This window comes from Elephantulus edwardii, unplaced genomic scaffold (genome assembly GCF_000299155.1).
Source record: "Elephantulus edwardii isolate Elephantulus edwardi_28Jun2011 unplaced genomic scaffold, EleEdw1.0 scaffold00024, whole genome shotgun sequence".
NCBI classification, from domain to species: domain Eukaryota; kingdom Metazoa; phylum Chordata; class Mammalia; order Macroscelidea; family Macroscelididae; genus Elephantulus; species Elephantulus edwardii.
In genome coordinates this window covers 12,287,183-12,298,515 of record NW_006399774.1, presented here as the reverse complement: position 1 = coordinate 12,298,515, position 11,333 = coordinate 12,287,183, and the positions used below count along the sequence as shown (strand labels likewise).

The 11,333-nt window shown below is 55.9% G+C and overlaps 1 protein-coding gene across 1 annotated transcript; it reads left to right on the top strand.

Moving 5' to 3' along the window:
* The first annotated feature begins 722 nt into the window (after positions 1–722).
* On the top strand, positions 723–10,714 carry DYNLT1 (dynein, light chain, Tctex-type 1). The gene is made up of 5 exons (XM_006882762.1): positions 723–749; positions 3,785–3,826; positions 9,664–9,787; positions 10,268–10,345; positions 10,644–10,714. Exons 1-5 carry the CDS (start codon positions 723–725, stop codon positions 10,712–10,714), a joined length of 342 nt encoding a protein of 113 aa, XP_006882824.1.
* The last annotated feature ends 619 nt before the right edge of the window (positions 10,715–11,333 follow it).

Below are 11,333 nucleotides of genomic sequence, written 5' to 3'. Positions count from 1 at the left end.
ATGGAGGGGGTGGGAGGTGTGGAGAGGTTGGAGGAGCGAGGCTGAAGTCAGGATTGGCCTCTAGGGCTGGAAGCCTCCTGCCTTTGTGTTAGAGGGGTGGGGCTTCCCCGGGTTAGTTGGGGGTGGAATTAGGAGGGATTGGTCTGTGAGGAGGGGCGGGCCTCATGGGCGTGGCCGTCCGCAATGGGCGGGACCCCGTGCATCCAGCCGCGTGGAGGAGCGCCTCTGTGCTGAGTGGACCTGGCCCGGTGTAGGGGTGGAGGAGCGTGTCCGTGCTAATGGGGCGGGCCCCCTACAGTGGGCGGGGCCGTCCGCAGTGGGCGGGGCCCCATGAGTCTACAGCTTGTCAAAGGGTGGGGTGGAGGAGCGCGTCTGTGCTGAAGGGGCGTGGCCTCTCCACTGGACGGGGCCATCCACAGTGGGTGGGCCTGTGCGTCTAGCAGCCTGGACTGCCTATTAGAAGGGCGAGGGTGGAGGAGCGTCTCTATGCTGATAGGGCGGGGCCCCTCCAGTGGGCGTGGCCGTGCGCAGTGGGCGGGCCCGTGAGTCTAGCGGAGCGGACTGCCTATTAGAAGGGTGGGGATCGAGGAACGCGTTTGCGCTGATGGGGCGGGGCCCTCCAGTGGGCGTGACCGTCCACAGTGGGCGTGGCCGTGCGTCCAGCCGTGCGGACTGCGCAGGCGTCTTACTCGGGAGGCGGAGGCGGAGGCGCGGAGGGAAAGATGGAGGACTTCCAGACTTCCGAGGAGGTGTTTAACCGTCCGGTCGGCGGGAGGGTGGGCGGGGAGCGCGGGGCGCGGGCGGCGGCGGAACTCAGGGCTCGTGAGGCCGCCCGCCGGTGCCCCGGGAGGTGAGGCCGCCCTCCACCGCTCGCTGGCCCTAGCCACGCTCACTGCAGCGGCTTCGGTCCGGGGCCCGTGTCTCCAGCGGCGCCCACTGCGGAGCCCGGCAGGGCTGCACTTCACCCGGGTTCTCAGCGGCGGATCCGGGGCGGCGGACTCTTTCCTCGGTCGGCCGGGAGGCGAGAAGGTGGCCCCGGGAGGGTGACATCACTCAGCAGTCCACGGCCAAGGGGCGCGGGGCCGGAGCCGCGCGTGCGCCCCGGGACTCTGCGCGGTGGCGGGATCGATGACAGGGGTCATCTCCTCTCCATCAGGGCCTGATCGCAGGGGTTCCCGCCCGCCTGCTCTCTCCACCCCGGCTGGCTCGGCGCTCTTGTCGGCTGAGTTTGCAGAGTCAAGACCGACACTCCTGGGGGACAGCAGCCTATTAGCTCTCCAGGGAGGAACCGGGGCGCACCCAGCCCTGCTCCCCTCCTCGGTCAGGCTCGCGGCCTCGGGGCCAGTAGCTAATGGGTGTACCAGAGTAGCGCGTTTACTTCACGTTGGAGAATTCTTTCTGAAATGGCATTCGAGAGCCCTGTGTGTACTACAACCTGGCAAACAAAAGCTTTGTAGCGTTTGATCTTTGAGGTTGACAGAGTGATTGCAGCAGTGGGTTGGGCTCAGCAGAAACGGTGAAGACGGTGCAGGATGGGCGGGATTCCTTCTGTTGTCCGCAGGGTCACTATGAGACCCAGCCGGCTCCATGGCACCCAGCAACAATAAGCACGCGCAAGAGTGACTTGCCTGCAACATGCCTTGTAAGGCCTAGGGGCAGAGCCGGGGTTTTCAATGATCAGATCCCCAACTAGCACACACAACATTGTTCTCCAGGGAGGAAATGAACGTTTGAATGCTGATGGCAAGCGTGTATTGATGAGAAGACATAGGGGCATTTTACAAAGGAAGGGCATTTCTCCATAAACTGCCAACTCATACAGCATTGGGAAGTGATTGTGTGATAGGAAATAAAGCTTTAAAGGGAGATGGCAGGGTGAGAGAAAGCCTTCTAGTGCAGGCAGCACTCCCCCCATGAGGGTGCTCATTGTTCCCGATCTCCGGAGGGGGAAGGGCTGAGTGCAGTGGGCTGTGGCTAGCTGTCCTGCCGCAGGCATGCGATGGGCATTTACCAGCCATCCAGCCAGTCCTGCCGGCTCTGAACAGTGCCTTTTCTGCACACCCTCCGATGTCACAGAGATTTCTGGGTGTTTGTGACTCTGCTTCCAGCTACATCATCTTTCCAGGGAATGCTGAGGTAGCTGGGTTTGGGGCACGTCTGTACTTCCTTCCCATTGTTGTCGTGGGGTCTGGTGAGCTCGTTCTGACTCTTAGCCTCCCAGGGTACCAGGAACTGGAAGGCCATTTGGTCCTGCACCCAGCACACCGTCCCTGCAGCGTTAGAGAACCTTCCCACTAATCAGTAATGGAAGTGATCCCCACCTGTTCTCATACTTTGTGGTTGATGGCAGCTGCCCTGTCAGGTCAGCTCTGATACCCGCGGCCCCAGGTGTGCTGACTGGAGCTGCTCCACAGGGTTTCGAAGGCTGTGGCCATGTGGAAACAGATGACCTGGCCTTTCTGCAAGGTGCCTCTGAGTAGTTAAGTAGAAAGCTGTACCATGACCTTCCTTTCTAGGTTCGGGCCCTGTGGTCACTTGTAAATACCAGAGTGACTGATGCACTCTACGTCTTTCCTTGCACCTGGGAGTTGGCTTTGGCCCCTTGAGAAACTGCAGGTGGGGTGACTTCAGGGCTTCTCTGTGCTTTGATGAGAGGGGCCATGCCCACCACCCTCCACTGAGGCTTTCTCCTTGGTAACTGGGCAGAACAGTGCCCACCTGGTGCCTTCCATAGCAGCTCAGTGCCCTGGGGACCCTCCTTTGCCTTGTCAGAGCACCATGCCAGAGCAGGGCCTGGCTGGTTTATTGGCCCACAAAGGGCAGCCGAATGCCCTGGGGCAGTCACCATCTGTGGGCCAAGTGACCTGGACCCGGCCTTCCCTGGTCCCAGGACTCGGTCACGTTGTGCACGTGGTTTTCTTGTACAGAAGCATCTTGGCAGGCGAGTGCCGGAGAGTGATATTTTCAGCACTGTCACACCCACTTCTATTTACTATATGAAAATGGAAAAGAAGAAGGGACCCCCCTGAACTAACGCCTGGCCGAGCACCGGCTCCCTCTAAGTGGTCTGGCTCATTCACTGAGCCCTGTGGGCTGCACATCCCCAAGGCAGGACAGTATCAAGGCAGAAAAACTGTGGTCAGGTGTAAGCCACTAATGTGTGCCGTGGGGTCAGGGCCAGCTCATCTCTGACCCTCCAGAGGGTTTTCAGAGTCAGTAAATACATAGCACAGGAGGAGATTGCCCATCCCCACAAAGCAGATGGTGGATTTGAACCAGCGCAGCCTCTTAACCACTAGGCCACAAAAAGAATCTAAAGGAAAGCCCTCAAGCTCAGAGCCTCCTAACCATTCTCCTTCAGGGAAGAGTCAGCTACATCTTGAAATGCATCCTCCTGCTTCACTCCCATCTGGAAGGTGAGGTGACACCAAGCTTCCACCTTGTTACCCCTGCAGCCGGCCGGCTGAAGTGGGTGGAGGTTGCAACCTTGTTCAGTGGAGTCCGTCTTTTGAATTGTGGTGTCATTAAAGCATAAACAGAATACTTGCGCTACTGTGCTCCCGGACGGCTGTCACGTTACCATCTGACCTCCCAAGACCCCCTAGTGCTTCCAGGCCACACTGTACAGTGTCCATCCATCCACACATGAAGTCTGGTTTCTGGTTAGATGCTGTCTGCAATCATTTCTAAATTCTGTTCGCCACCCAGGTGTGCATTAATCAATAGGGTGGCCACAGATCTTTTAAACACCTCAAATTTAATGTATTTTTTTTTTTGTTCACAGACTGCATTCGTTGTTGATGAAGTGAGCAACATTATAAAGGAGGTAAGAGAACGCTTACATGTGAAATGTTTGGTTAATGGCTTATATGAGTGGAAATAATATGTTTTAAATACTTTCTTGGAATTGTTTCAGCTGAGCCTGTGTTTTGGCATTTGAAATAACAGTATTTACTTGAATGAGTGTAGATACAAATTACTCCCATATTATGCAAATTACATCTTTTAAACCAGATAAGAAGTTACATATGTAGCAATATTACTGAATGTTGCTGCTGTTGTTATGTGCCATGGAATTTGTCTGTGACTCATAGTGACCATTAGCTCAGAAAGTATCCTGAGCTAATCTCATCATCTCCTACACACATACCCCCATTGCCTCAGTCACTGAGTCAATCTATCTCATCCGGGGTCTTCCTCTCCTGCTTTGTCCCTCCACCCTTCCAAGCATGTTGTCCTTCTCTAAGGACTGTTCCCTACTGGCCACGTGCCCAAAGTATGTCAGATGGAGCTTTAAAATCCTTGCTTCCAGAGAGCCCTGAATGTTACTGAAGTTTAAATCTATAACCTTCGAACACAAAAACTCTATAGATACACACAAAAAAATTGTTTAGTGTTTAAAGGAGAAAGTATGAATATTAGTATCCAAAAACCAAACAATGTCCAGTTTTCAGAGGCAGTCTTGTTTGGGACTTCTTTGATTGTCTTTTATGCCCTAGCAAAACTGTCCGCATTATTGCAGTTGCTCACGGGTATCTCCTTTAGAGGAGCATAGGAGACACCAAAGGGGCATATTTGTTCTTCATTCATTCAGTCAGTGCCCTGTTCTGACCAGTGAGCAGAGCAGGTGAAGACCTGGCCTCCAAAGGCATGGTGGCAGACGTCAGCTATCACACCGGTGAACGTGACATTGCATTCTCTGTGTGCCCGGAGGACGTGCTGGGGCATGTGACCCAGGTGACACAGTGGCTGCAGCAGTGGGCAGCAGCACAGCTGAGACGTGAGGATGTACAGGATTGGGCATGATTTCTTTCTGCTGTTCATAGGGTCACTGTCAGAGCCAACTGCAAGGCACCTCATGTCAACACTGAATTCAGGGACTGTTCAGAGCGGGTGATCTACAGACTGAAAAAGAATAGGGTTAGCTCCGTACAGAGAAAGGGGACAGAGTCCTGGCCATGCGCAGCATGTGCAAAGGCCCTGCGGTATGAGGGCACAGAGTGCATGTGAGGGTGGAAAGGCAGCCCCTGAAGTCTGGCGTCATAGAATCAGAGATGTGGGGACAAGAAGGAAGTCGGCATAGTTTCCCTCAGCATTGTCACTACAGACAGTGATTCCCTCGGCCGAGTCCTTAGGTGATCGGAATTTAACAGCACAGTTTGAGGGTCCTTGGTTTAAGAATGGAGTCAGCTTGGGTTTAGTGGTGTCTGAACCCTCTAACTTCACAAGAGAAAAGGATTTCCAGGAGCAGCAGCAGCAACCTGAGGTCACTTTCTGTAAGGTCAGACATGCTCCACGATCTACATTGCTCTTCTAACCCTGACTCCAGCCATCTCTCCAAGGTACCCACTGTTTCTCCAGTGGGTTTAGAAATTCTGTACAGCGGCCACTTAGAACTTATCAGCCATGTCCATGATCCTGGGCTTTACTAGAGAAGTAACTGGTCACAATTCAGGATCAGGAACAACTCAGGATACAACTCTTCAGTCAGAACGGCCACTCTTCAGCCACGTGCAGAGGCAGGCCCCACCGGCCCTCGGCCTCCTGACCTGAGCCTCTGCCCTGCTTGGGCCCTGAGTGTTACAGAGCTCTAACTGCTGCAACAGGTGCTCCAGCAGCATCCCACTCCCCAGGACCTCCAGGCACTTTGGAAACCCAGCTCCCTGATGATGCCAAGAGCCACTCTCTCTGCCAGTGAGCACCTGCCCTGAAGGCTCTCGGCTTTCTCATTCTGGCCAGGAGCCCACAGCTCTGCCTCAGGCATCTGCTGCCTCAGCTGCCGCTGCCTCATGGTGTCTCTGTGGTGTCACCACAGTCTCCTGAATTGAGGTGTCTCAGGCATGGGTTGTGAGTGTGCTTCGCCGTTCTTGATGGTAGTCGTATGGACCCCGTTTTCTCCTTTTGCACCTGGTGGGATGGCAAACCTGACCAGTCCCCACCTTAGTGTTCTCCACACCCTATCTGCATGGTCCCACCAACAGGAGTGCAGTATCATGCAAGCAAAGTATCAATGAAGATGAACCGAAACCCGAACATTGACAGAGAACTGCTAGAAGTTCAAAGTGGGTTTAGAAGAGGCCACGACACCAGCTGATGTCACATGGATCCTGGCTGAAAGGAGAATAGCAGAAGAATCTCTGTCTGTGTTGTATTAGCTATACAAAAAGCATTTGATTGTGTGGGTCATAACAAACTATGGCTAACATTGAGAAGAAGGGGAATCCTGGAACACTTAGCTTTGCTCATGCAACACCTATTCCTAGAACAAGAGGCTGTTGTCTAAATGGATCAAGAGAACACTGCACGGTTTAAAATCAGGAAAGCTAGAAATCAGGGCTGTGTCCTTTCTCCATGCCCTGCCAGTCTCTATGCTGAGCAATCATTTGAGAAGTTTGGCTCTATGAAGAAGAATGTGGCATGAGGATTGGAGGATGACTCATCACCTGCCTGTGTTATGCAGATGACACAACCTTGCTTGCTGAAGGGGAGGGCACTTGGTACAGAAGATAAAGGACTGCAGCCTTCACCATGGATTTATGTCAACATCAAGAAGACACACGTCACCACCACTGAGCTGGTAACAACATCATGATAGATGGAGAGAAGACTGAAATTGTCAACGATTTCATCTTACTTGGATCCACAGTCAGCATTCTTGATACCAGCAGGCAGGCAGGTCAGGTGACATACTGCATTGGGAAAGTCTGCAGTCAGAGACCTCTCCAGGTTACTGAGGAGCAGTGATGACAGTGTGAGGACTAAGGTGCGTCTGACTTGGGCCATGGTCTTCTCAATCCCTTGCTGTGCATCTGAGAGCTGGACAAGGAAATAAGGATGATGGAAGAAGAATTGATGCCTTTGAGCTGTGGTGTTGGAGAAGAGCCCTGAACATCCCATGGACTGCTAAAAAAACAAAAGATTGTGTGTTGGACAGAGTGCAGCCAGAATGCTCCTTGGAGGCAAGGATGGCAAAGCTTTGTCCCACACAGCGTGGGCAAGTCGCTGAGAGAGGTTCTTCTTGGAAAAGGACATCGTGATAGGAAAGTAGTGGGTCAGTGGAGGAGAGGGAGACCCCAACCAGAGGGAGTGTCACAATGACTGCAGTTAAGGACTCAGGTGCGTCAGATGATGAGGACGGCACAGGGCAGGACAGGACTCAGCTCTCATGTCTCTGAGTCCTACTCAACAGCACCTAACAAGAACCACCCCACAAGGTGCCTTGGGTATGTCAGCAAGCGGTCCGGCCCCCGAGGTGGGCCACAGACACCTTCCGTCTGCACAGCCCTCCCCAGTCCCTGGTGGGCATTGCAGAGACCGTGGCTGGAAGGGACTGGTTGCCGCACACCTGGTAATTTAGAGGTGACACTGCTGTGTGTGGTTACTAATACAGAGCGCTGGCTTTAGTGCCACAGGGGTAAGGAACTGCAGCCGTTTTTTGAACTAAGCAGGATTTTCTGGTTTCCCATACACTTCACGCAACTTCAGTCTGCTCCCATGTTGGGTTTTCTTCCTAAGCAGGCCTCTGGGTCGGCTGCAGTGGACGGTGGGTTTGATGGAGTTTGCGGTTAGAAAGCTGAGCGAGGCCTCCTGGTTTTCTGCTCTGTTTGGTTACCTGGTTCAGCTGCAGCTGGAAGTCCAGCTTCTGGTCCACTTGTAAACGTGGCCAGCCTTGCCAGGCTGCTTTCCCCGCGCTCCCTCTGGCCTGCAGGAGGATTTTGCCCCTGGCAGCACATTAGTTCTCAGTTAATGCTCAGATGTTTCTGTATTGGGCCGTTGTAGGTTTGTGAGAACTGGGTGAGGGATCCTCCCTTCCCTGAAAACAGGACGCTCGGAGGCGTGTGCAAGAGAGTTCCCAGAGCGTGAGGATTCACTATCAAAACTAAGGCTGAAGCTGGTGAGGGGCCTCGCTTGACTAGTTTTAAACGTTTGTTTCAGCATTGATCACCTCTGATGACACCCTGCTCTGGGAGGATAGTGGTCCCTCAAACCAGGGCCTTTCTGAGCCCTTTGCTGGTCCCGGGCTGACGATGGGGAGAGGCTGGGGTGTGAGGCTGGCAGGCTGCAGTGTGTGAGGAGGAATGGTCAGGCGGCCCCGGCCCCGGAGGTGGTCTGGAAACGCGGGTCCTTCAGGGCTCATACTTGTCCTGGACTCGATACGGGAGCTGCAGCGGGCGTGAGGAGGACTGGCCAGGCAGCTCCTGCTCCTGGAGGCGGTCGGGAAACCAGGACACCCTTCCCAGCAACACAACGGTCATTTGCTGTTGAGAAGGGGCAGCTGGTGCTGGAGAACGCCCCCCCACCCCACGCAGAGTGCGGCCGGCAGTCAGCTTCCACGGCCCCGAGTCTCAGGCCAGCTCCCCGTCAAGAAGGCTGCTGTGTCATCCTCAAACTGCCCACCTTTTACCAGCCCAGCATTAACCCGCTAAGTCACCAGGGTTCCTGGGCCGACACCCAGCAGCCAGCTGCTGCGACCACGTCGATGCCAGCTCACGGTAACCCTCCGTCAGGTGTCCCGAAGTGGCCCGTCTCCTGCAGAGTGGATGGACGGGGGATTCAGGCCACCAGCCCGTAGGTCAGCCCTCGCCCGCTGTTCCACCAGGACTCCTGTGCTGTGGCCACTGTCAGTGGGACCACTGGACATTCAGGATGAGTTAGAGGGTCTGCCAGGGAGTATGGTCACTTGAGTAGCCCCTACATCAGATGCGCCCTCACTGACCACTTCCTGTCCACATCCGGGGCTTCTCCACGCCTGAGAAGAGACTTTGCACCTCATGGGATTTTTCCTTTCAGTCACATCATCCTAGAAGCTGTTTTCGGGTTGGTGGCCGAGCCTGGGAGCCTTGGTCAGCATGGTGCAGCTCTGCCAGGGTGCCCACCTGTGACCAGAGGGAGGTAGAACCCACCTGACGGTGCGTTTGAGCTTGAGATTTCAGAGTACAGCGTGTTAGGTGGCTTAGTGGGAAGAAGCTGCACTGCGAACCCAAAGGCAGGCTGTTCAAATCCCCCAGCTGCTCCCTCATCTCCTCTGAGAACCCGCTGGAGGGTCAGCTACGGGCTGGTTCCCACTTGACAGTTAATGTACATCAGAGGAGGAGGCTGAGGTCAGCACTCAGTATCAGTGGAGGGAGCAGCCCGGGAACCACGGTGGGACCGGGCGGGGACCCCGAGGCTGAGCCGGAGGGACCTGGGGCCAGGGAGACCGGACAGATTCAAATGGCACCTTGCGGAGTCCTGAGCGGAAAGCCCAGGACAGCACCGAGATCAGAGGGGGCGTAACAAAGATGGGAGTCACCACAGACGGAGATGAAGCTCCGAACGGGTCCGGCTGTGCTGCAGGGACCTGGTGCGTGTGGACCAGGGACCATCGTTCCCAGAAGGCATCTCTGAATCTGTGATCTGGCTGGGTCTGTGCAGGAAGGGAGTGGCCAAAGGAACCCCACTTCCTAGCCTCACCGGGGAGCACGGGTACAGCTTTCTGCTGGAGTAACAGCAGCGGGGACGTCAAGTCCAATTGTTAGGTCACAGTTCTTTTCAAACCGTGGCCGCCTGTGGTCTGGGTGCTCAGGAGCGCTGCTGCGCCGTCGGTAGACTTGAGGCTCTGCTGGTGTCGGCAGTCCCGCGGACAGTCCTGTGCTGACCGGCTGTCATGGCCCTGTCTTGCAGGCGATCGAGAGCGCGATTGGCGGGAACGCGTACCAGCACAGCAAGGTCAACCAGTGGACCACCAACGTGGTGGAGCAGACGCTGAGCCAGCTCACCAAGCTGGGCAAGCCCTTCAAGTACATCGGTGAGGGCCGGGCCTCCCTGACCGCAGTCAGGGAAGGGGAGTTCCACACTGAAATGCACAGCGCAGCACAAACCCACAAAGGGGAGGGGCACAGGTTCAGGCCCACCATCTGCTTCAAGGGCCGAGCTGTGGTGGTCAGCTCCCAGATGGGTTACAGCCTCTGAAACCTTACAAGGTGGCTGTCCTCTGGCCTGTGAGGTCACTGAGCCTGAGTGGTGGTCACGGGGGAGAATAGCTGGGTGGCGTTCTGGGGGAACCACAGGGTCAGTTGTCAGGCCTGTTCAGCGCTGCAGGGTCCATGCCAGGAACTGTCACCGGGAGGGGACCTGGTGGGAGGGGACAGCTGGCCCAGTCTTCCCTGTGCACATCCTCCGTGTGGTGTGGTGTGGCGTGGTCTGCACACGGGCTGCACGGGGCAGAGGGGCGCACGTCCCCACGTGGGGTGAGCACTAACGGGCCCACTTCTCACTTCTGGTGCAGTGACCTGCGTCATCATGCAGAAGAACGGGGCCGGGCTGCACACGGCCAGCTCCTGCTTCTGGGACAGCTCCACCGACGGTAAGGGCCCACTGGGGTCGCTGCTGGGGCCTTCCGGAGCTACTTCACCCCGCAGAGGAGCTGTCGGATCCTGTCTGAGGACACTAATTTCCCACTAAAACAAGCCAGAGAGAAGTGGTGGGGGTGGAAAAGTGGGGAGCCCCAAACAGTGCTGGAGAGGAGAGCCTCCTCCTGGTTCCCTGTGTGGGGCAGTGTCCACATGGCTGAGGGCACAGGCACCCCCATCTTGGGGTGCTCACACAGGAGCCCCAGCCTCCGTGCGCCCCAGGCCCTGCTCCTGAGCCCTCTCTTCCCGCAGGGAGCTGCACTGTGCGGTGGGAGAACAAGACCATGTACTGCATCGTCAGCGCCTTCGGCCTGTCTATCTGACACTCGCCCTCCTGTCCACGCGTCCGTCCTCCCACCACCAGCCAGGAGCTCAGTCCACATCTTTCTTTCCACGTGTTTTTGCCGTGCTCTGCGGACGCAGAGAGAACACCAGAGAGGTGGTCCCGCGGGCACCTTCCCGGGCCGCCCCTCGCGTCTTAACTCTGCATATTTCTTTTCAAAGGTGCTAAAACTGAAATCTGCTCGTGTGACATTTTCTCTACTCTCTCAGATGATTCAGACACACTGATTTTCCACACTTTGTACTTTTGTTAGGATAATAAATTATTCCAGTTGCAAGTTGGCAGCTTCCTCTCTCATGTGGCTCCTGGACCCTCAGTGTTTGTCTGTTGATGGGGCATTTCCGCCTTGCTCTTCTGCGTGGTGACCCATGCATGTCACCCCTGCACCGTCCGGGCTGTCACCCCGCCTGGGCCGTCACCCCGCCTCTGACGCTCCCACTGGCGCCCGCGCTGACATGGACAAGCAGGGACAGATCAGGGCCCAGGTCAGTCAGAGGACAGCTCCCCTGCCTCTGTGCATCACTTTGTGGTTTACAAGAGGCTCTCCCCGCCCCCCATCTGTGTCACACAGTTGGGCCACTATTCAGAACCAGAGAACG

Bases quoted from the DNA above. Each gene is read 5' to 3' on its own strand.
- DYNLT1 (XM_006882762.1), top strand. From the start codon at position 723: ATGGAGGACTTCCAGACTTCCGAGGAG. The intron at 3,827-9,663 runs GTAAGAGAACGC...CCTGTCTTGCAG, and splicing joins TGAGCAACATTATAAAGGAG to GCGATCGAGAGCGCGATTGG. The intron at 9,788-10,267 runs GTGAGGGCCGGG...CTTCTGGTGCAG, and splicing joins CAAGCCCTTCAAGTACATCG to TGACCTGCGTCATCATGCAG.